Source organism: Anomaloglossus baeobatrachus, chromosome 4, assembly GCF_048569485.1.
Source record: "Anomaloglossus baeobatrachus isolate aAnoBae1 chromosome 4, aAnoBae1.hap1, whole genome shotgun sequence".
Classification (NCBI taxonomy): domain Eukaryota; kingdom Metazoa; phylum Chordata; class Amphibia; order Anura; family Aromobatidae; genus Anomaloglossus; species Anomaloglossus baeobatrachus.
Genome location: NC_134356.1, coordinates 532,664,011 through 532,689,538, shown reverse-complemented (window position 1 = coordinate 532,689,538; position 25,528 = coordinate 532,664,011). Strand labels below are relative to the sequence as shown.

Below are 25,528 nucleotides of genomic sequence, written 5' to 3'. Positions count from 1 at the left end.
CCTGTATATAATCAGCCACCCACATCACCCCTGCACCTCCCGACGAAGCGGCAGCGAAACGCGTCGAGGTGCAGGGAGGTGTGCATGTTGAGGGTCTCCCCAGCCCTTTGGTAAGATACTAGATCCAGCAACACAGTCTGTGATCCCATTCAGGATCCCGGCTTGGCAGGTTTAAAATTTTCATGCATACATCTAATCATGCAAATTTCCCTTGCCATATATGGCACCATTATTAAGCAATTCTGATTGTACAAAGAGGGTTGTTTTTTATACATGTCAGGCCAAGGGCTGCGTTATATTGTCTAATACTTCTGTGGACATATGATCAAGATCTGATTGTCTTTATGTTATTTGTGGGTTGCTGCCCATATATGGTTAATCTTGCTACAATACAAACTGCAGGCAATCCATTTAAATAACTGACACTACATGTCCCCTGAACATCTATAGCATGCTGTGAGATCTTTGTATAACCAAGTGATCTGATTCATTGGTCGTTGATCATTGTACCATGTCAATAATTTTCTATATTATCATGTTTTCTGGGCTGGACCCTCCGGGCGCACCTTCCTGTTTTTAATATGTCTCTACAAACACTACTGTGCACTTTGTGCTGTTTTGATTGTTATCCTTTTATCAATTTTGTACATTCATGAATAAATTTGCACTTCATTATAAAATGAAACATGGTTTTGAGTATTTAATAGATAGAGGTGCAATGACTATTTAATAAGAAGGATCACAGCAGACAGAAGAGGCAGCAGATGAAGGAGGCAACAGATTGAGGAGTGTGAGAGGGGGCAGTAGATGGAGGATGGGAGAGAGCAGGCATCAGATCGGGGAGGGGGGCAGAGTCTGATGGGAGAGAGAGATGGCACATGGAGTAGGGGGGGCCCCGGGGGGAGGGGGGCCCCCAGAACATGGAGGGGGGAGGGTGGCTTGCAGCACATGTGGGGGGAGGGTGGCTTGCAGCACATGTGGGGGGAGGGTGGCTTGCAGCACATGTGGGGGGAGGAGGTGTAGTGGCGATGGAGAAGGGGCAGCCGATGAAGGAGGCGGCGGCGGCCAATCGGGAACAGTGGGGGCCGAATCGGGGGCAGCAGCGGCTGAAAAAGGTAGGTGCGACGGCAGCGGGGACAGTGGCGAACGTGGCGATCGGGGACAGCGGCGGTGCTGGGGCTAGCGGGTGGGGCGATCGGAGACAGCGGCGTGGCTGGCGCTGGCGGGGCGATCGGAGACAGTGGCGGGGCTGGCAGGGCAATTTGAGACAGGGGCGGGCGGCGGGGGCAGCAACTTACCGATGGACACCCGCAGAAACCATTCTCCTCGGCTTTCAGGGACGGACACAGGTCACCGGCACCAGATCCACGGTGATTGGAGAGATCGGTCACAAGACCGGTCTCTCCAATCAGAGCTGGGGGCGGGTGAAGCACCGATCACCTAGCTCCAGCCAATGGCCAGTGCTACAGCAGCACTGATCAGGGCTGGATTTCAATGTTTCAGCCATTTTCAATGGCTGGAACATTACAGTGACTGTAATTGGCTGAGTGGCGTTCGTCAGCCAATCACAGCCTCTGTAGGTTCGGGGAGGAGGCACCACCCCTCCTGAGGTCAGGCAGAGGTCCCCTCCTTCCCGAATCTACTGTTTAATTAAACAAATTGCACTCCCCGGGGCTCCGGGACCACGATTTCGCTGGGTACGTCATGGGTCGTTTAGCACCATGTCACCATGACGTACCCAGTACGTCAAGGGTCGTTAAGGGGTTAAAGGGTTAAAAAAATAAAAAAAAAAAACCCACACATTTGGTATCGCCGCATTCAGAAACGCCCGATCAAAATATAAAATCAATTAATCTGATCAGTATACAGCGTAGCAGCAAAAAAAATTCCAAACGCCAAAACGACTTTTGTGCAAAATACAATAAGAGGCGATCAAAACGTAGCATCTGCGCAAAAATGGTACCGTTAAAAACGTCAGCTCCAGACGCAAAGAAGGGAATTTTGTTTACTTACCGTAAATTCCTTTTCTTCTAGCTCCTATTGGGAGACCCAGACAATTGGGGTGTATAGCTTCTGCCTCCGGAGGCCACACAAAGTATTACACTTTAAAAAGTGTAACCCCTCCCCTCTGCCTATACACCCTCCCGTGCATCACGGGCTCCTCAGTTTTGGTGCAAAAGCAGGAAGGAGGAAACTTATAAATTGGTCTAAGGTAAATTCAATCCGAAGGATGTTCGGAGAACTGAAACCATGAACCAAAAGAACAATTCAACATGAACAACATGTGTACACAAAAGAACAAACAGCGCGAAGGGAACAGGGGCGGGTGCTGGGTCTCCCAATAGGAGCTAGAAGAAAAGGAATTTACGGTAAGTAAACAAAATTCCCTTCTTTGTCGCTCCATTGGGAAACCCAGACAATTGGGACGTCCAAAAGCAGTCCCTGGGTGGGTAAAAGAATACCTCGATAAAAAGAGCCGAAAACGACCCCCTCTTACAGGTGGGCAACCGCCGCCTGAAGGACTCGCCTACCTAGACTGGCGTCTGCCGAAGCATAGGTATGCACCTGATAGTGTTTTGTGAAAGTGTGCAGACTAGACCAGGTAGCTGCCTGACACACCTGCTGAGCCGTAGCCCGGTGCCGCAATGCCCAAGACGCACCCACGGCTCTGGTAGAATGGGCTTTCAACCCCAAAGAAGCGGAAGCCCAGAAGAACGGTAGGCTTCAAGAATTGGTTCCTTGATCCACCGAGCCAAGGTTGACTTGGAAGCCTGCGAACCCTTACGCTGGCCAGCGACAAGGACAAGGAGCGCATCTGAACGGCGCAGGGGCGCCGTGCGAGACACGTAGAGCCGGAGTGCTCTCACCAGATCTAACGAGTGCAAATCCTTTTCACATTGGTGAACTGGATGAGGGCAAAATGAAGGTAAGGAGATATCCTGATTGAGATGAAAAGGGGATACCACCTTAGGGAGAAATTCCGGGACCGGACGCAGAACCACCTTATCCTGGTGAAAAACCAGGAAGGGGGCTTTGCATGACAGCGCTGCCAGCTCCGACACTCTACGGAGCGATGTAACTGCCACTAGAAATGCCACCTTCTGCGAAAGACGTGATAAAGAGACATCCCGCAGCGGCTCGAAAGGTGGTTTCTGAAGAGCAGTTAGCACCCTGTTCAGATCCCAGGGTTCCAGCGGACGCTTGTAAGGTGGGACTATGTGGCAAACTCCTTGCAGGAACGTGCGGACCTGCGGAAGCCTAGCTAGACGCTTTTGAAAAAATACGGATAGCGCCGATACTTGTCCCTTGAGAGAGCCGAGAGACAAACCCTTGTCCATTCCGGATTGAAGGAATGAAAGAAACGTGGGTAAGGCAAAGGGCCAAGGGGTAAAACCCTTATCAGAGCACCAGGATAAGAAGATCCTCCAAGATCTGTGATAGATCTTGGCGGACGTTGGTTTCCTGGCCTGTCTCATAGTGGCAATGACATCTTGAGATAACCCTGAAGACGCTAGGAGCCAGGACTCAATGGCCACACAGTCAGGTTGAGGGCCGCAGAATTCAGATGGAAAAACGGCCCTTGAGACAGCAAGTCTGGGCGGTCTGGGAGCGCCCACGGTTGACCCACCGTGAGGTGCCAAAGATCCGGGTACCACGACCGCCTCGGCCAATCTGGGGCGACGAGAATGGCGCGACGACAGTCGGACCTGATTTTGCGCAGCACTCTGTGCAGCAGCGCCAGAGGAGGAAATACATAGGGCAGTCGAAACTGCAACCAATCCTGAACTAATGCGTCCGCCGCCAGAGCTCTGTGATCTTGAGACCGGGCCATGAATGCCGGGACCTTGTTGTTGTGCCGTGACGCCATGAGATCGACGTCCGGCGTTCCCCAGCGGCGACAGATCTCTGGAAACACGTCTGGGTGCAGAGACCATTCCCCCGCGTCCATGCCCTGTCGGCTGAGAAAATCTGCTTCCCAGTTTTCTACGCCCGGGATGTGAACTGCGGAGATGGTGGAAGCTGTGGCTTCCACCCACTGCAGAATTCGTCGGAATTCCTGGAAGGCTTGACGACTGCGAGTGCCTCCTTGGTGGTTGATGTATGCGACGGCAGTGGCGTTGTCCGACTGGATCCGGATCTGCCTGCCCTCCAGCCACCGATGAAAGGCCAATAGGGCTAGATACACTGCCCTTATCTCCAGAATATTGATCTGAAGGGATGACTCTCTCGGAGTCCAGGTTCCCTGAGCCCTGTGGTGGAGAAAAACCGCCCCCCACCCTGACAGGCTCGCGTCCGTCGTGACCACAGCCCAGGTGGGGGGTAGGAAGGATTTTCCCTTCGACAGAGAAGTGGGAAGGAGCCACCACTGAAGTGACGTCTTGGTTGCAAGGGAAAGAGAGACGTTCCTGTCGAGTGACGTCGACCTCCTGTCCCATTTGCGGAGAATGTCCCACTGGAGTGGCCGCAGATGGAATTGTGCGAATGGCACTGCCTCCATCGCTGCCACCATCTTCCCCAGGAAGTGCATGAGGCTCCTCAAGGGGTGTGACTGACCCCGAAGAAGAGATTGCACCCCTGCCTGCAGCGAAAGCTGTTTGTCCAGCGGTAGCATGACTACCGCTGACTGAGTATGAAACTCCATCCCGAGGTAAGTCAGTGATTGGGTCGGTGTCAACTTGGATTTTGGGAAGTTGATGATCCACCCGAACTGCTGAAGAGTCGCCAGAGCGACTGTAAGGCTGTTTTGACACGCCATCTGAGAGGGTGCCCTGACCAGAAGATCGTCTAAGTAGGGAATCACCGAGTGGCCCTGAGAGTGTAGGACCGCCATAACAGATGCCATGACCTTGGTGAACACCCGTGGGGCTGTCGCCAGGCCGAAAGGCAATGCCACGAACTGAAGGTGTTCGTCCCCGATGACGAAACGCAAAAAGCGTTGCTGTTCGGGTGCGATCGGCACATGGAGATAAGCATCCTTGATGTCGATCGATGCTAGGAAGTCTCCTTGTGACATCGAAGCGATGACAGAGCGGAGAGATTCCATCCGAAACCGTCTGGTGCTCACATGTCTGTTGAGCAGTTTGAGGTCCAGAACGGGACGGAATGAACCGTCCTTCTTTGGCACCACGAACAAGTTGGAGTAAAAGCCGCGACCATGTTCCTGGAGGGGAACAGGGATCACAACTCCTTCTGTCTTCAGAGTGTTCACCGCCTGAAAAAGTGCATTGGCTCGCTCGGGGGGCGGAGATGTTCTGAAGAAACGAGTCGGGGGACGAGAGCTGAACTCTATCCTGTAACCGTGAGACAGAATGTCTCTCACCCATCGGTCTTGAACATGTGGCCACCAGGCGTCGCAAAAGCGGGAGAGCCTGCCACCGACCGAGGATGCGGTTCGGGGATGCCGAGAGTCATGAGGAGGCCGCCTTGGAAGCAGTGCCTCCTGCGGCCTTTTGGGGGCGTGACTTGGACCGCCACGCATAGGAGTTCCTCTGGCCTTTCTCCGGTCTGCTGGACGAAGAGGATTGGGGCTTGGCGGAGGGACGAAAGGACCGAAACCTCGATTGTATTTTCCGTTGCTGAGGTCTCTTTGGTTTGGACTGGGGTAAGGAGGAGTCCTTTCCCTTGGATTCCTTAATAATCTCATCCAATCGTTCACCAAACAAGCGGTCGCCAGCAAACGGCAAACCGGTTAAGAACCTCTTGGAAGCAGAGTCTGCCTTCCATTCGCGCAGCCACATGGCCCTGCGGACTGCCACAGAGTTAGCGGATGCCACCGCTGTACGGCTAGCAGAGTCTAAAACTGCGTTCATGGCGTAGGGAGAAAAAGCTGACGCCTGAGAAGTCAAAGACGCAACCTGCGGAGCAGAATTACGTGTGACCTCATTAATCTCAGCCAGACAAGCTGAGATCGCTTGCAGTGCCCACACGGCTGCAAAGGCCGGGGCAAAAGACGCGCCCGTGGCTTCATAGATGGATTTCACCAGGAGCTCTATCTGCCTGTCAGTGGCATCCTTTAGCGATGATCCATCTGCAACCGATACCACAGATCTAGCCGCCAATCTAGAGACTGGGGGATCGACCTTGGGACATTGAGCCCAGCCCTTGACAACGTCAGAGGGGAAGGGGTAACGTGTGTCAGTGAGGCGCTTAGTAAAGCGCTTGTCCGGAACCACTCTAGGCTTCTGGACAGCATCTCTGAAGTTAGAGTGATCGAAAAACGCACACCGTGTACGTTTAGGGAACCGAAACTGGTGTTTCTCCTGCTGAGAAGTCGACTCCTCTACAGGTGGCGGCGGGGGAGAGATATCTAACACCTGGTTGATGGACGAGATAAGGTCATTTACTATGGCGTCCCCTTCAGGTGTATCAAGATTGAGAGCAACGTCAGTGTCAGAGCACTGAGCTGCGACGTCCGCCTCGTCCTCCAGAGAGTCCTCACGCTGGGAACCTGAGCAGCGTGAAGAGGTCGGGGAAGATTCCCAGCGGGCCCGCTTAGCCGGTCTGGGACTGTGGTCCGGGCCGGAGTCTTCCACGTGAGACCTAGGGCCCCCCCTGGGAACGTGCTGCAGCGCGGACAGAGAGGGGCCTGGGGGTGAAGATCCAACAGGGCCCGGGGCCTGTGTAGGGACCGGTCTGGACTGCAAAGCTTCCAGCAGCTTGGCAGACCATTTGTCCATGGACTGAGCCACGGATTGTGAGAGTGACTCAGAGTTTTTCAGCAAAGACTGCAAACTCTGTCCCTGCCGCCTGGACAGGTAGAGCAACGGATTCTACCTGAGCCGAGGGGCCCACAAGTGACCGAGGCTCCGGTTGTGGAAGTAAAACAGGGGTTGAGCATTGCTCACAGTGAGGGTAGGTGGAACCCGCAGGTAACTTAGCCGCACAAGAGGTACAGGTCGCAAAATAACCCTGTGTTTTGGCCCCCTTGCTCCTTGTGGACGACATGCTGTTGTCTCCTAGGAGAGTGATCACTGAGGGTATATGGGAAGGGTATACAGCCCGACCGAACAGAAGTATATAAATATATATAGTATCTATTCCGGCACCCTAAGGGGACCAGCACCGGGTGACCGGTGTGGCTTACCGACCGCTAAAAAGCGGAGTGTGTGTCCTCCAGATTCCCTGCCTTAGGTCTCCCAGCGTTGTAGAGCTCTTTCCAGGAAACTTCCACAGGCAGAATGCCAAAAAAATGGCTGCCGGAGCTCTCAGGGGAGGAGAGAAGCCGTGGGCGGCGTTAGAAAAGTGCGGGAATCTGGAGTCCCCACAGTGATCAGTGAGGGGGGGGGAGGAACATTCAGGATGCCCTGGCCCTCACAGCCGACGTCAGGTCGGCAGTCCCGCCCTTACCCCTGATAGACAGGTCCGGGGGCGGGAGTTTACTACTAGGCTGCAATTGAAGGCGGGGCCTAAATTTAACACCGCGGCCGACAAACAGGCGCGGTCGGCGCGGAAGTCCGCCGGCCGTCACAAATAAGCAGCTGCTGCAGCGTCCGGGATGTAGGCGCTCCATGCACATCCCCCATGGGGGTACAGAGTACCTTAGTGATTCAGGGCCCGGTCCCTGAGGATTAACCAACTCCTGTCCGACAGATTCCCTCAGGGGCTGCGGAGGGAGCACGGTCCCAGTGACTGGATGACCGCTCAGGATCCCACTTCTCCCAGAGCCGCAAAGGGATGGTGAAGGAGACGGCATGAGGCTCCTGCCTTTGTACCCGCAATGGGTACCTCAACCTTAACAGCACCGCCGACTTAGTGGGGTGAGAAGGGAACATGCCGGGGGCCCCGTGGGAGCCCACTTTTCTTCCAACCGATATAACTAATCTGAGAGTCATGAGTGGATGTGTGCCTCCTTCCACACAAAGCATAAAACTGAGGAGCCCGTGATGCACGGGAGGGTGTATAGGCAGAGGGGAGGGGTTACACTTTTTAAAGTGTAATACTTTGTGTGGCCTCCGGAGGCAGAAGCTATACACCCCAATTGTCTGGGTCTCCCAATGGAGCGACAAAGAAAAATGGATTTGTGTGTACTCACCGTAAAATCGTTTTCTCTTAGCCATCATTGGAGGACACAGGACCATGGGTGTTATGCTGCCTATCCATAGGAGGACACTAAGTAGATGCAAAAGCATAGCTCCTCCTCTGCAGTATACACCCCCTGGCTGGGCCAGGCAACCTCAGTTTTAGTACACAAGCAGGAGAAAAAAAGCAGTAAAAAACTTCTCAACAGAGGAACATGAGAAAAGAAGAGTCAAAACCAAATAAGGTACTGAGAGAACCAAGGCCCAACAGGGCAACAGGGTGGGTGCTGTGTCCCCCAATGATGGCTAAGAGAAAACGATTTTACGGTGAGTACACAAAAATCCGTTTTTCTCTGACGCCTCATTGGGGGACACAGGACCATAGGACGTCCTAAAGCAGTCCATGGGTGGGAAAAATAAAAAGACAACGCAACCCAAGGACTAGGAACCAGTCCCAGACAGCCTGGAGCACCTACTGCGAGAGGTGCTCTACTGCCGTTTGCAGAATTTTCCTACTCAGATTTGCCTCATCTGAAACCTGGGTATGGACTCTAATGCTTTGAAAACGTATGTAGGCTAGACCAGGTCGCAGCCTTACACACCTGTTCCACTGAAGCCTGATGATGAATGGCCCACAAAGCGCCAACTGCTCGCGTGGAATGAGCCCCCAGCCCACTAGGAATGGGCTTGAGTTGCAAGCGGTAGACTTCCTGGATCGCAGAGCGAATCCAGCGAGCCAGAAACGCCTTTGAAGCTGCCTGTCCCTTCTTAGGCCCCTCAGGAATGACGAGCAAAGAGTCCGTTTTCCTAAAGGGGGCTGTCCTGGATATGTAATATCTGAGAGCTCTGACTAGGTCTAACAAATGCAGAGACCTATCCACCCTATGAACTGGGTGTGGACAAAAAGGAAGGCAGAACAATGTCCTCGTTCAAATGAAACGGGGTAGGAACCTTTGGAAGAAAATCCGGAAGGGGGCAGAGAACCACCTTGTCCTGGTGAAAGATCAGAAAAGGCTCGCGGCAAGAGTGCTGCCAGCTCCGAAACCAGTCTGATGGACGTAATTGCCACCAGGAATGTTACCTTCCAGGACAGAAGAGCAAGGGAGGATTCCTTGAGAGGTTTAAAGGGAGGCCTCTGGAGACCGTCCAGAGCGAGATTGAGGTCCCATGGGTCCAGCGGCAGTTTGTACGGGGGAACTAGATGGGAAACGCCCTGGAGGAAGGTCTTGACTTGCGGTTTTTGAGCCAGGCGGCATTGGTAGAAGATTGAGAGCGCTGAGATCTGCCCTTTAAGGGAACTGAGAGCCAACCCCGCTTGCAAGTCAGACTGTAGAAAGTCGAGAATTCTGGGGATGGCCAGAGGCATAGGCTGCACGTTAGTTTCCCTGCACCATGAAAGGAAGATTTTCCACGTACTGTGGTAAATGTGGGATGAAGCAGGCTTTCGGGCGCTGATCATGGTGGAGATAACCGCGGGGGAGAACCCCGCTCTTGTTAATACCCAGGTCTCAATGGCCATGCCGTCAGCTTCAGGGCTCTGGAGTTCTGATGGGAAATGGGCCCTTGGGTCAGCAAGTCTGGGATGTCTGGAAGGCGCCACGGTACGTCTGCGAGCATTTGTGCTAATTCGGCGTACCAGGCGCGCCTGGGCCAGTCCGGTGCTATCAGTATCACCGGGACTCCCTCTGCCTTGATCTTCCTGCTTACCCGCGGCAGCAGGGGTAGAGGTGGAAATATGTAAGGCAGGCGGAAGTGGTGCCAGGAGCAGACTAGAGCATCCGCGCCGATGGACTGCGGGTCGCGTGACCTCGCTATGAACTCGGGTACTTTTGCGTTCAACCTTGAGGCCTTTAGATCCACGTCTGGTGTACTCCAGCGAGTGCAGATGTGTAGGAACACTTCTGGGTGATGAGAGCATTTTCTGGAGGCCAGGCCTTGGCGACTTAGAAAGTCTGCTACCCAGTTCTCTACCCCCGGTATGTGTACCGCTGATATCACTGACCCCGTCAATTCGGCCCAGCTGAGGATTTTGTGGGCCTCGAGATAAGCCGCTTTGCTGCGGGAGCCCCCCTGCCGATTGATATAGGCTACAGCTGTCGCATTGTCCGATTGGACTCGAATCGGACGACCCGCTAGCAGAGGGCACAACGCCCTGAGCGCGAGGAAGATTGCGCGGATTTCCAGGATGTTTATGGGTAGGGAAAACTCTTGGGGCGTCCAATGTCCTTGAGCAGTGTGGTGCCGGTACACTGCTCCCCAGCCTAGGAGGCTGGCGTCCGTGGTCAGGACCAGTCAGTTCATTGGGAGAAAAGAACTCCCCTTTGATAGGGATGAGGACCGAAGCCACCAGCGGAGTGCGTACCTGACTGAAGGCGTTAGGTGAAGATGTCTGTCCAGGGAGAAGGGGCTCTTGTCCCAGGCCGCTAGAAGGGCTAGCTGCAGTGGGCGGAGGTGCAGTTGAGCAAAGGGTTCTGCTTCCATAGCCGCCACCATCCTGCCGAGTACCTTCATGCTGAATCGAATTGAGCGAGACGGAGGACGTAGAAGGCAGCGTACCGCTCGTTGAAGAGCGATCACCTTGTCCAGGGGGAGGTAGATCAAGCCCCGACGGGTGTCCAGGGACATGCCCAGGAAGGTGAAGGATCATGATGGGATCGGGGATGATGTGTCTAGATTCACTAGCCACCCTAAGCGGGATAGGGTGTCCACAGTGATCTGTACGCTGGTTGAGCAGTCGCGGAAGGAGGGGGCCTTGATGAGGAGGTCGTCCAAGTAAGGGAAAACGAATACTTCCCTGGCGTGAAGGACGCATGACTTTGGTGAAGACCCTTGGTGCAGTGGCAAGGCCGAAGGGTAGAGCTACGAATTGAAAGTGGGAGTCCTGAACTGCAAAGCGGAGGAACTTTTGGTGATCTGGGGCGATGGGTATGTGCAGGTACGCGTCCTTGATATCTATGGAGGCGAGGAATTCCCCTCAGACCATGGATGCAATAATGGACCTTAGGGACTCCATTCTGAATCTCCGTACGTGCACGTTTGTTCAGGTGTTTGAGGTCCTTAATGGGTCGAACTGACCCATCCTTTTTGGGGACCACAAAGAGGTTGGAATAAAAACCCCTGAACTTCTCGTCGTCCGGGACAGGTATTATCACTCCTGCTGTTTGGAGCGAGTGGATTGCTGAGAAAAAAAAGCTTTGCGTCGTCTGAGTCTTTGGGGGGTTTAAGAGAAAGAACCGACTCGGGGGTGGGGTCCGAAATTCTATGTGGTAACCGGAAGACACAAGGTCTCGCACCCATTTGTCGTCTGTGGTGGCAACCCAAATGTGTTGAAAGAGCCGCAGTCGACCTCTTACAATGAGTGTATCTTCCGGGGAGCCGAAGGAGTCATGAGGGGGGGGAAAACGTTTCAGTCTAGGCTGCCATTACGAAGTGGGTTTCGGAAAGAGCTGAGGTCGGTCGGTCCCTGCGTAGTCCGCGGCTGGTGGCGGGGACAGTACGGGATGTCGACCACCCAAATGAGTTCCGAAAGGAGCGGAACGAGAACTGTGGACGTCTGGTGAAGGTCGTCCTGGACTTCAGCTGGGGGAGGGAGGTACTCTTTCCTCCCGTGGCGTCAGAAATGAGCTTGTCCAGTCGTTCGCCAAACAATCGGTCTGGAAAAAAGGGAAGGCCCGTGACAGACTTCTTGGAGGCAGAGTCCGCTCGCCATTGTTGGAGCCAGAGAACTCTACGGATGGCTATGGTATTTGAGGCGACAAACGTTGCGCAGGTAGCAGCGTTAATGGAGGCCTGCATGAGGTACTCCGCCGCAGCGGCAATTTGAGCTGTTACCTCTGTGAAGCTATGAGTGAACTGGGATTCCTCAAGCGAAGTGTTAAGGGATTCTGCCCAAACCAAGATCGCCTTTGCGACCCACACAGAGGCAAAGGAGGGCGAGAGGGAGGAACCCGCAGCCTCAAAAGGCAGAGCGGGCAGGGTGCTCCACCTGTCTGTCTGGTCCTTGATGGAGGAACCATCGGGTAAAGACAGGAGCGTCTTTGTGGCAAGGCGGGAGACCTGGTGGGTCGACCGAGGGCGGATCGGCCCAGCCCTTAGGGGGGCAGGTGAGGCAAAAGGGTACCGGGCCTCCATGAGTTTTCGGTTACCGAAGCGCCTGTCAGGCTTCTCCCTTTGCTTTGTGAGGATATCCTGAAACTCTGGGTGATCAGCGAAAACCTTTTGGAGTTTTCTTGCCCTCTTAAAGGAGACCGCATGGTCAGTGGTAGTGGATGGGGGATCTTCCACATGCAGAGTTTGGTTGATTGCTGCTATAAGGGAGTCTATTGCAGTTTGATCATCTGGGGAGGATGAAACCAAGGAATCCTCTTGGTACAAACAGCATTCTCCCTCCTCCAGCTCTTCAGAAGCTGTGGAGCGTGTGGGAGAGCCTGCCCTGTGTGCTCCCGAGAGAGAGCCCTAGGGGCCAGCCATGAGAGAGTGCTGGAGACACCCGGCCGTGTGCTCTTTTCCTGATCCCTGCAACCGGTGAAGCATGTGCCCGGATTACCTCAGAAGGATCCTCCATAGGGGTATCCTCAGACTGAATTCCGTCCAGGGGCCCAGAAGGTTGTGGAGGACGACATAGCATATCCAGAACCAGGTTCTGTGACAGTTTTTCCATGGATTGAGACAAACTGTGTCCATTCCAGTGGGCTGGGAGCCCTAGGCTCTGGGCTGACGGTTGCGGCGGTGGTGGCGGGGGGTCTTGGGGGGCTATAGGGGGCACAGGAACCACAGAGAGAAGAGGTGTGCTTACGTGGTAGCTCAGCGTGGCAGGCAGTGCAGGCTGAATAGTAGACTATGTGAGCCTTAGCGCTCTTAGTGCCCTTAGAATTCTGCATGTTCCTAATAGGAGTATGCCAGGAAGGGGAGCAATGGTCAGCAGAGCTACAAGTGAAGCAAGTACCTCTCCAGAGTCAGGCGATGGCCCTGCATCCTCAGGAAGGAGTCAGCTCTGTGGAGATCTTCGCACGCTTTCCTGGGTGGGGGAGGGGGGCGGGGCTTAGCGCTAAAAGAGCGCCAAGAATAAGTCAGTGTGCCCCCCCTGCTGTCGGCAAAAAACGGCGGGAAGGGAGCTTCTGTGACATCTCCCTCCAGTCAATACACAGCTTGTCACCGGAGGATAATCTCTGCGGCTTTCCTGCAATCAGAGCACGCAGCTAAAGCAAATAAACAGAGCAAATAAACAGTGTGAGTTCCTGAGCTCTGGCCCCCGCCCCCCCCTCCCCCTGCCACCAGTAAATTATCTGTGCAGGATTGTCTGCAAACAGCGAGGGACTTCCCTCCCCCCCCCCCCCCCCAGCCAGCAAGCTAGAGAAAAAATTAACACTGTGTTCAGGATCCCTGGGGCTCTCCTCCTTGCAATCAGCAAGGGACTTCACCATCTTTTCTCTCTTTGTCTGGGAAACCAGTCAGGGGGGATCTCACCTTAACACTACCTCAGTCCAGGCAGATGGGAATAGCAGAGTCAGTCTGCTGTCCGGTCACACAGTGCAATGTTAAACTCAGAGCCTGCAAAGAGGGGCTGAGGAATTGTGCTTCTGCCCTGGGCTCTGGAAAAATCGGTGTCTGTGGGACCCGTCGTCCAGTGAGATGCAGCTCAGGATCCAGCGTCGCAGGAGGGGGTACGTTGAGGCAGCACTCCACGTTCCCGCCCTTTGATGGTATTGGGAGATCGGTCCCAAAAGGAAACAGTCGCCCTCAAAAAATAAGAAAACCTTGAAAGGATGTGCCTCCTACAGACACTAAGCTAAAACTGAGGTTGCCTGGCCCGGCCAGGGGGTGTATACTGCAGAGGAGGAGCTATGCTTTTGCATCTACTTAGTGTCCCCCTATGGATAGGCAGCATAACACCCATGGTCCTGTGTCCCCCCAATGAGGCGTCAGAGAAAAATAAGCCGTCACTGAGCCATAGATCCCGAAAAATGAGAACGCTACAGGTCACGGAATATGGCGTAAAACGTGCGCCACTTTTTACGGAAGAACTTCCGATTTTTTTTAACCCCTTATATAAAAGTAAACCTATACATGTTTGGGGTCTACAAACTCGCACTGACCTGAGGCTTCACACCCACACCAGTTTTACCATATAGTGAACACAGTGAATAAAATCTCAAAAACAATAGTGCTATCGCACTTTTTTTGCAATTTTTCTGCATTTGTAATTTTTTTGCCGTTTTCCAGTACACCATATGGTAAAACTTATGGTTTCATTTAAAAGTACAGCTCGTTCTGCAAAAAAATGAGCCCTCAAATGACCATATTGACTGAAAAATAAAAAAGTTACATCTCAGAAAAAGAATGGCGAAAAAAAACGGAAAGCGAAAAATAAAAATCGACCGGTCGTGAAGGGGTTAATGAAAATTGACAACTTACAGGTAGACTCTTTTCGGAGGACTCAGCCCCATTGTCGAGAACCTTATCTACTACTGTTACCATTTTTTCTATACTGATAAGGTTACCAATAATGTTTTTTTCAGGGCGGTCTGATGAAGTTTACACCTATGGGTATATAGACCGGCTTATCACTCTGTGGTTTTATTATCCTGGTCATTGTTTATGTCGAGGAAGGAGGCTGAGTCCTCCGAAACACATCGACCTGTAATTTGGCAATATTCATTAAAGACATGGAATGAATTACATCCCTTCGTTTGAACGTTGAGTCGCGCGGCAAGATACCTGGTTCCTTCTCGGTTTTCAACAAAATCTTTAGAGAAAGAGCTCCAGGAAAGACTAAAAAAAAAAAAATCTAGAAAAAACCACAGATTAGGTTCCTGAAGTGGTTTTTGATTGAAAACCTTGCAGTGTTTAATGGCTGGAAAACTACACAATCATCATGGGAAACATTCCAAAACGTTAGGAGCCAAGGGCTGCTTGCTAGGTATATTGGCCAACCGGATTCTTGTATATGCCAGCCTCAAGTTGTATGATTGATATGAGCATTGGATAAATATAAAAAATGTAAAAAAAAAAAATGATTACCGGGTGATGTAGTGTTTTCCTGAGCACTAAACACATGACTAAGAACAGAGTTTACAATTTCAGGGAGACCAGAAGCGACATCTTCATCAGTTTCTTTCATAGGTTTATGTTGTAGTCTGTTGAGCTCAAATGACTGATAATTACAAATTACATTAAGACAAGCAGCAGTGTCAGAAATAGGGGAGAGGATGCCTGTTCTGGGAACGGAATCTTCACCAAAAGATACATCGCCAACCTAATGGGGAAAGAAAAGTATTGGTTGAAACAGAACATATTGACCTTGTAAACAATAAAACAAACTGTCCAGATTCTTTGAGAAATTACCAAGTTAAAATGTAGAACTAAAGAAAAGAGGCTATAAAGAATCAAGAAGAGACAGGTGAAGGTAAACTTGGTCCTAGAGATCATGTGCTTACCGGGAAGCATTGCATATACTGAGCGCTTACATAGGGATTTGAGTGTAAATCTCTGAAATACGTGATTTAGACAGAACACCTGACGGACGGTTCCATATAATGAGGCAGATGGAGTTATCTTGGAGTCTAGTCTGTCCTATGATCGAGGAGTGTTAGGCTGCTTTCACACCTCCGGTTTTTGCTATGCGGCACAATCCGGCACTTTGCAGGAAAAACGCAACCGTTTTTTTTTTGCTGCCGGTTGCGTTTTTCCTGCATAGACTTTAATTAGTGCCGCATGGCCTTGCGTTCGGTCCGGTTTTTGCCGCATGCGGCAGATTTAGCCGATGTGGCGGCCGGATGGAACGTTGCCTGGCACGTTTTTTTATGCGGCAAAAAAAAAAAACAACGCATCGTGCCGCATCCGGCCAATGCGGCGCTTTTCTCAATGCATCCCTATAAATGCCGGATGCGGCAAAAACCGCATCCGGCCGCCGCATGCGGTTTTTGCCACTGCGCATGCTCAGTAGCATGCCGCAAGCGGCAAAAAAAAGTTCGAGCCGCATGTAAAAAACTTATGCAAAGGATGCGGTGTTTTCACCGCATCCGTTGCATAGGTTTCACAGCCGAATTGAGCCGCACGGCTCAAACCGGATGTGTGAAAGCAGCCTTAGCCTTTTCAGTGGTACATAAAAGCACCATTTTACCATAATTTTGTACACTTCTTAAAAGGACAATGTTGAACAGAGGCCAGATTGAGCCCAGAAAAACATAGCTGCCTCATTATAGTGAATGGATCTCTTGGGGGTGTCACCTGAATCACATTGAGATTTAGATGGAAACCTCTATTTAAGTGCTTAGCGTTGAGCATAGAATAAATGTGATCCAAGATTTTATGTAAAACATGCCCAATAAAAACCTCAACTCAATCCACCCAAAAAAACAAAGAAGTCCCCACTCGTATGTAAACAAAGGGGGCTTCCATGGTAGCACAAATGATCTGCAAAAGCGCTATTGACCCCCAACCCTTCCCCCTCCCTCATCCCCCCCAAAAAAAAAAAAAAAAAGTCACAGTGACTGTGGCTAAACCACATTTAGCATCCACCATTTGCCATTGCCGTAGCGAGTGTCATAGTTTTCCAGGTTCATGTCTCTACAAGCATAGGCAGGGCATAATCTATGGGCACTACAATGGCAGGTTAGTATTTTTCACTGAGCAATATCCATTGGTGCATGTTTCTGGAAAACATCAATGGAGTCAAAATCATCACTACACTTGTGTAGATTACGTTGGACCTGTAGGGGTGTTTTAGGGATAATAAAGTGGGGAAAGAGGGTGTTTTTTTGTATTTTATTGCAAATAAAGGATTTTTTTGGCGTGTGTGTTTATTTACTTACATATAAGTGATGGGGGGGTCTCAGACGCCTGCCATTACTAAACTAGGACTTAGTGGCTGTTGTGGGCTGTCATTAACTTCCTCTTTACCACAATTGCCACAGCATCAGGGCAATTGGGAGGAGCCGGGTAAAGCGCCTGGCTTGTTGCATCTAATAGATGTGACAATCTTGCGTGGCTGCAGTTTGCTGTTTTTAGGCTGCGTGCAGTCCAATAAGCATGGACCTCCCCAGTCTGAGAATACCAGCCACCAGCTATCGGGCTTTATCTTGGCTGGGTATTAAAAAAATTGTGAAGCACCGCAGTGTTTTTTTTAAAAATATGTATTTAAATAATTAAAAAAAAAAATTAAATAGCCGCATGTGGTTTATTTTGATACACAGCCAAGATGAGCACAGGGCTGGAGGCTGCAGCCTGTAGCTGTATGCTTTATCTGTGATGGTTATAATACGGAGGGACCCTACGCCAATGGTTTTATTTATTTATTTCTTTTTATACTACGATACTGATTCACAGACCGGGTTGTGAGTGGTTGCAGTTAGGCTATGTGCCCACGGGGAAAGTGTCCTGCGGATATATCCGCCGGACATTTTGCAGGAGCTCCGAGAAAACCGCAGCACAACTTTGTTTCAATGCTGCGGTTTTATTGCGAAATGTCCTTCGTATATGCTGCGGTCATTCTGCACTGAGGATACAGTAGCATGGCTTCGGTACTGCATCCTCAATGCAGAGCAAGTGCTGGAGTGATCGGGAGTTCATACTTGACTCCATCACACAGCACTTCACATTCCGGCTGTGTATCTGCACTCTGCAGGAGAAGGTGGGCAGGCCTGAACTAGGTCCGGCTGTCACATGACCGGAGGTCGCACAGGCCCCGCCCACTTCCTACTCCACTGCGCTCCGCCCGGTGTCTTCTATCAAGACAGGTAAGTATGGAATCATGCGGAAAAATCCGTAGGAAAAATTGACATGCTGCAGATTTTTCCACAGGGAAATCCGCATTATTTCCGCTGCGGAAAAAAAGGTAGCATTGGCACTGCAGTTCCAAAATGCCATAGAAATGGCTGGGGAATCACTGTACTGCGGATTTTTGAAGAAAAAAAAAAAAAAAGCGGAATTTCTGTGGAAGAATCGCGGCAAATACCGCAAATTTTCCGCAGCGTGGACACATAGCCTTAGATGCTGTCACGCAGGCTGGAGACGCGTCTGACTGCAACCACTCACAGACAACAGGACGGCTGGTGGGAGGGGAAAGCAGTGCATATGCGCTGAGCCTAATGCGCGGCACTTGAAGTGAAGGTGTGACCTGAAAGCAGCGTGCCGCCATGACGGAGTTTCAGTAAGTATGAAGCACTCACTTCATTCTTTTTATTTATTTTTCCTTTTTTACCCCATTTTGAGTGCCAGATCTGGATCAAACACCCAAAATCTCAGGCCCGGCACCCAGGTACCTTTGACAGCACGAGAATTCGGACTTTTACAGTCCGGGTCCGCTCATCACTACTCATTAGCACCAATGTTAATGTAGACTTGGGAAGTAATATTTACTGTTCGTGTTACTCCACAGTGTGTATTATCCACGCACAGCTCCGCTACATGCACATTTACACTTACATGCATAGACAATTCTTGCAGTTCTTTACTGGGAACTGAATAGAGGCTACATGAGTTGAGCAGTTAAAGTATCTCTTCCAGATTATGTGGTCACATGACCTGAAAAAAAACGGATTTTTGTGTACTCACCGTAAAATAGTTTTCTCTTAGCCATCATTGGGGGACACAGGACCATGGGTGTTATGCTGCTTATCCATAGGAGGACACTAAGTAGATGCAAAGATGTTAGCTCCTCCCCTGCAGTATACACCCCCTGGTGAATACTGCAGGGGAGGAGCTAAGATCTTAGCTACAGGCCAGCCAGGCTACTTCAGTTTTAGTACACAAGCAGTAGGAGAACAAGTAACTAAAAAACATGAATGAACACTCATAACAAAAAAGTACTGAGACAGAAAAAAAGCTAAGGCCCAACAGGGCAAAAGGGAGACATTGCTGTGTCCCCCAATGATGGCTAAGAGAAAACTATTTTACGGTGAGTAGACAAAAATCCATTTTTCTCTGACGCCTCATTGGGGGGACACAGGACCATGGGACGTCCTAAAGCAGTCCATGGGTGGGTAAACAAACAAAGAAACCCAAGGACTAGGAACCAGTCCCAGATAGCCAGGAGCGCCTACTGAGATAGGTACTCCACTATCGTTTGCAGAATTTTCCTACCTAGGTTCGCCTCAGCCGAAGCCTGGGTATGAACTCAGTAATGCTTTGAAACAGTATGTAGGCAAGACCAGGTTGCAGCCTTACACCTCTGTTCCACTGAAGCCTGATGCCTAATGGCCCAAGAGGCGCCAACTGCTCGCGTGGAATGAGTCCGCAGCCCACTAGGAATGGGCTTGAGTTGCAAGCGGTAGACATCCTGGATCGCAGAGCGAATCCAGCGAGCCAGCGTTGCCTATGAAGCTGCCTCTCCTTTCTTAGGCCTTTCAAGAATGACGAACAAGGAGTCTATGCTCCTAAAGGGGCTGTTCTAGGTACGTAATATCTGAGAGCCCTCACAAGGTCTAGCGAATATAACACCCTTTCCACCCTATGAACTGGGTGTGGACAAAAAGGCAGAACAATGTCCTCGTTCATATGAAAACAGGGAAGTAACCTTCAGAAGAAAAAACGGAAGGGGGCGTAGAACCACCTCGTCCTGATGAAAGATCAGAAAGGGTTCGCGGCAAGAGAGTGCTGCCAGTTCCGAAACTTGTCTGATGGACGTAATCGCCACTAAGAATGTTACCTTCCAGGATAGAAGAGCAAGAGAAGATTCCTTAAGAGGTTCAAAGGGGGACCTCTGGATACCGTCCAAAACGAGATTGAGGTCCCATGGGTCCATCGACCGTTTATACAGGGAAACTAGATGGGAAACACCCTTGAGGAAAGTTTTGACTTGCGGATTGCAAGCTAGGCGGTATTGATAGAATACTGAGAGAGATGAAACCTGCCCCTTATGGGAGCTGAGGGCCAACCCCTTTTGCAACCTGACTGCAAAAAAAAAAAACAAAAAAAAACCAAACCAAGAATTCTGGGGATCGCCAGAAGCATAGGTTGGACATTAGATTCCCTGCACTGGGAAAGTAAAGTTTTCCACGTATGGTGATAAATACGGGATGAAGGCCGGCTTTCGGGCACTGTACATGGTGAAGATGACCGCAGGAGAGAATCTCGCTCTTGTTAAAGTCCAGTTCTCAATGGCCAGGCCGTCAGCTTCAGGGCTCTGGAGTTCGGATGGGAAATGGGCCCTTGGGTCAGCAGGTCTGGGATGCTTACGAGGCGCCATGAGCAATTGTATTAATTTAGCATACCAGGCGCACCTGGGCTAGTCCGGTGCTATTATATCACCGGGACTCCTTCTGCCTCGATCTTCCTGATTACTCGCAGCAGCAGGGGCAGAGGCGATAAACATGTAAGGCAGACGGAAACGACTTCAGGAGACTAGAGTGTGGAGACACGGGGCTCAGTGGGTGCTCTCGTCCGCTAAAACCCGCTGCCTTTAGAAAGACAGCGTGGCTCAGGGCTCATCCCAACTGAACGCCGGCCTCCTTAACCGTGGGCGTAACACTACTCAGACAACACAGAGTGAGGGAACCACAATAATTAGACTTTATTGGATTCCCAAACAATTAACGGCACATAACACAACCAGCAAAACACACATGTAACAGGCAACAGAGTCTCACCCTTCCGCTGGCTCACCAGGGATTTAGAATGTCCATGCCTCAGAGGTTCCAGGGTCGCTTACTCCAATCCGCAGCACCCCGCTTTTGGCGGGCACCCACCGAGAAAGGAATAGCGCCAGATTTAGGAAGCTGGCTGAGGTCTGCAAAGTCTGTAGCCAGGTGACCAAATTGTCCCAACCTGGGTTTCTTCCTTAAATAGTCCTTGGTTTGATGATATAATCCTGGCAGCCGGAGTCGAAATCCCTAGACTGTGGATATGGCCTCCAATCGGAACCGGAGTCCCTAGATTGAAGCCACAAGATATCTTGGTTATGATCCCCCTAGTCAGCTCCTAAGAGCTTAGACTGAGTCCATCAGCATCCATCAACAACCTGGTGGCTTAAAGAAGTCCTTTTTATAGTCACAGCCTTCCACTTGGATACACTGCGTCCTCATCGGATTGGTGGGCCAAGATTGCTTTTCCCATTGGAGCTGCATGGATAATGTTCATTTAAATGGTGTGCATAGAAAGACTGAGGATATCTACATGAAGTCTGTAAGTCACAGACTCGACAATGGCTACTAAGGTAAATCACATTAGCAATACACAACTACAAGACAATGATCACTGGAAGAGTCTGGAGAAACAATACGTCTGGCTTTCAGTGGCCAACACAATTACATGAGTCAACAAGAGTCTTGTAAAAACAATAAGGGACTTATTCCCCGTCTATAAACAATCTATCATCCTGTCTGGCTGAATTTTAAGAAACGTTAACCCATGAGAGTCCATGTCGTCATATAGAGCATCCGCGCCAATGGACTGTGGATCACGTGACCTGGCTAAGAACGCGATTACCTTTGCGTTCAACCTTGAGGCCATTAGATCCACGTCTGGTGTACTCCAGTAAGTGCAGATGTGTGGGAACACTTCTGGGTGGAGAAACAACTCTCCGGCGGCCAGGCCTTGGCGACTTAGAAGGTCCGCCGCCCAGTTATCTACTCCCGGTATGTGTAACGCTGAAAAACACGGACCCCCGTCGATTAGGCCCAGGTGAGGATCCTGAGGATCTCGAGATAAGCTGTCTTGCTGCTGGTACCTCCCTGCCGATTGACATAGGCCACAGCTGTTTCATTGTCCAATTGGACCCGAATCAAACGACCTGCCAGCAGAAGGGGGGGAATGACCTGAGCGCGAGAAAGATCGCGCTCATTTTCAGGATGATTTCTGGGAAGGGATGACTCCTGGGGCATCCAACGTCCCCAAGCAGTGTGGAGCCAGTACGCTGCTCCCCAGACTAAGAGGCTGGCGTCCGTGGTCAGGAGTAGCCAGTTCACTTGGGGGAGAAAACTCCTTCTCGATATGGAAAAGGACTGAAAGTGTGTAAGCTACAGGGGCACCGGACTTACAGAAGGAAGAGGTGCTATCATCCCCTAGTAGCTCAGCGACTTATAGCTGTAGATGTGCAGGGCATAAAACATGTGACTGTAGCCCCTGGCTGATGAGCCACAAACTCTGATTGTAATGGGGGAGCAATGCTCTGCACAGATAATGTGCAAGTGAGGCTATAACTCACCCAGAACCCTGATGGCCCCTCCCCCCCCCTGCGTCCCAGTTCTGGGAAGGAGTAAGCCAGCTCTGAGAGACGCCCACAGGCTCTGATCACAACAAGAGGGAGCAATGCTCCGCAGATCCTGTGTGAGGAGGGTTACGCGCGCTTTCTTACAGAGTTTCGGAGGGAACGGGGCTTAGCTCTGATAAGAAGGCATGAGACAATATAAAAAAAATGGTGGGAATGGACTCCCCCCTTCCCCAACAATGGTGGACAGAAAAAAAACTCTAAGTGTACCGCAGCTGCGGGAGCACTGAGTCCTGGGGGGCTCTCCCCCTCCCCCCACCACAGGTGGAATGCTATGCAGGAGTCTGCAATCACAGCTCATGTGCATCCAGTGTGACCTTTGCTCCAATTCAGTGTGGAGAGTCTGACGCCTGCTGGCAGAACTTGTATCAACTCAGAGCCTGCCAGAGGGGCTGAGGAAGTTTTCCATCTGCTCTGGAAAAATCGGAATGATCTCACCTCAGCTCCTATGGAGATGGCAGTCTGGTCACACTTGGTGCAGAACGTGTATCAACTCAGAGCCTGCAAGAGGGCCTGAGGAAGTTTTTCATCTGCTCTGGGCTCTGGAAAAATCAGTGCCATGAGACCTGTCGTCCAGTGAGTAACAGCCCAGGATCCAGCGTCGCAGGAGGGGTACGGGGAGGTGACACGCCGCGTTCCCGCCTGTTGATAGTTTTGGGAAATCGGTCTCCGAAGGAAACCGTCGCTCTCTAAAACAAAAAATTCTTGCTGCAGTAGTCTGCAGAAATGTGCCTCCTATAGACACTAAGCTAAAACTGAAGTAGCCTGGCTGGGCCAGGGGGTGTATACTGCAGGGGAGGAGCTAACATCTTTGCATCTACTTAGTGTCCTCCTATGGATAAGCAGCATAACACCCATGGTCCTGTATCCCCCAGTGAGGAATCAGAGAAATCCTGGAATTACTCCTGTGAAAGGTCCTTTAGCTGCTTAGATAGTGCTGCCTCTGTCCAGCTCCTGGTAGGTTCCTCTCCTGCTCTGCACAGATCACAGTGTAGAGCAGGAGAGAGGCCTGTTGCGTTCACGTTCTCCATCACAAGAAGCTGCCTCCGGATGAGACTCAATTTTTATGAAGAGTTTTTCTTGTTTAAAAGTGCATTTTATAGTAAAAAAAAAAATAAAATGCAGTGCATACAAAAAGACTCAGTGGTGAACTTATTGTTGACATGTCATTACTTTCAGCATTAATTGAGTGGAACGACCAACACAACTAGGAATGCGAGCAGCAGTGAGTGTTTTATTTTACAGCATTTTAAGTTTTTTTTTTTATAATTAGGTAACTGGACAATGCCTTTAAAAACAAATGGAAAATTTTACTTTACCAATAACAATCCATTGGACAATGTTGTATCCAGAAGCTGTTTAAAGTGCAGGCATGAAGAATGGCAACTGTTGGGGTGGAGTAGCCAGCTTTCCACGGATAGTGGCCCAATGTGATTTTGATTCCAGTTTTGCACGGTGCCTTTTAAATGGATGGTCATTAAATTATTCAGAATCTTTTGAGTACATGAAATTGGTTCCAAGGTGACTGCACATTCCCATTGTTTATCATCTGAAACCAAGCAAAAGGCATCACAGGTTATTAACCCTTCTTAAGGAAGTTACCAGAAAATCACCTACTTCAACCAAATTTGTGTGTTAAATGTTTTCTTGGTAACGTTACCTTTACATATCACAATCTGTTTTAAAAGGGAATCTGTGACTGGAAATTTTCTATGTAATCTGAAAGCAGTATGATGTAGGGGCTGAGGCCCCGTTCCTAGCGAGATGTTCCTGGTCTGCATGCTGTCATTTTGATTGCAGCTTTATCTACCAGATATCTCAGTACTCTGAAAGCTGACTAGTGATGGGCGAACCTGAATCTAACGTCTGTTTACTGACCCCCGAACAAGGAAGTCTGTATTGCTGTTCAGGTTCAGCCACCCGGATAAAAATAAAAAAAAATAGAGATTTAAAACATGACAGTTATACTTCCCAAGTCTCCCGCGCGTCTGTCACTACTTCTGAGTCAGCTCATTAACCCTCCTGCATATTCACCGATTCCTCCGCCCACCGTCTATTACAGCATCTGTGATTGTTTGCAGTCCGACTGCCGGCGTCTGTGATTGCTCATGGAGAGTAAAAATAAATAATTGGAAAAAAAATGTTGGAGGGTCACCCGTATATAGATACCCAGCGCATATAATAATCAGGGCTGTGAAATCGGTAAGCCAAACCTCCAACTCCTCAAGTTCCCTGATTCCGACTCAAATACTCAGACTCTCTTTTACAGTTGAAACCAGAAGTTTCCATTCAGTATCTATAAAGACACATCTGCATGCTTTTCTCACTATCTGACATGAAATCAGAATAAATCTTTCCTGCTTTAGGTCAATTAGGAACCAAAATTATTTATATTTACCAAATGCCAGAATAATGAGAGAGAATGATTTAAGGCATTTTATTACTTTCTGCAAAGTGAAAAGTTTCCCTCCATTTCATTAGACTGTATGACTTGTATAAAATGTTTTGGATCTCCTTCAACAAGCTTCTCACAATAGTTGGTAGGCATTTGGGCCCATTCGTCCTGACAGAACTGGTGTAACTGAGCCATTTTTGTAGGTCACATCGCGCAGCTTTGACCATAAATTTTCAACAGGACTGAGGTAATATCTATTTATTCACTTACATAGCGCTATTAATTCCATAGCGCTTTACATACATCAGCAATCAGGGATTTGTGATGGCTGCTCCAAAACATTGACTGTTATCCTTAAGCCACTTTGTAATCAGTTTGGCAATATGCTTCGGGTCATTGTTCATTTGGAAGACCCATTTCCATCCAAGCTTTAAGTTCCTGAATAATGTCTTGAGATGTTTCTTCAGTATTGCCACATTATCTTCTTTCCTCATGATGCCATTATTTTGTGAAGTGCACTAGTCCCTCCTGCAGCAAAACATGATACCGCCAACGAATGTTTCACAGTTAGGGTATGTGCGCACGTTGCGTACTAGCCCAGCACCGTAAAAGGTGCGCTTCAGAGCGCAGCTGAAAAGCTCCGTTCTGAAGCGCATGGTGCCGGCGAGAACGTGCCCTCTGCCTGCAGCTCCTGCCATAGACAGAGCAGGAGCTGCCGGCAAAGCGCACGGAAGAAGTGACATGTCACTTCTTTTTGCGCAGCGCTTCGGCAGTAGCCGAAGCGCTGCGCTCTAAAACGCCACGTGCGCACGGCCCCTGCACAATCTCCATAGACTCTGCAGGGGACGCAGGACGCATGCAGTTACGCTGCGCTACAAAGCGCAGCGTAACTGCATGAATTTACGCAAC

At 50.3% G+C, this 25,528-nt stretch overlaps 1 protein-coding gene across 1 annotated transcript in view; it reads right to left on the bottom strand.

Moving 5' to 3' along the window:
- TICRR (TOPBP1 interacting checkpoint and replication regulator) overlaps positions 1-25,528 on the bottom strand; it is a 181,026-nt gene that overhangs the window by 119,689 nt on the left and 35,809 nt on the right. Inside the window, exons 3-4 of the mRNA XM_075345941.1 lie at positions 23,544-23,773; positions 15,039-15,273 (exon numbers count right to left, since the gene is read on the bottom strand). Coding sequence (XP_075202056.1) covers positions 15,039-15,273; positions 23,544-23,773 — 465 coding nt within the window. The remainder of the gene's footprint in view (positions 1-15,038; positions 15,274-23,543; positions 23,774-25,528) is intronic.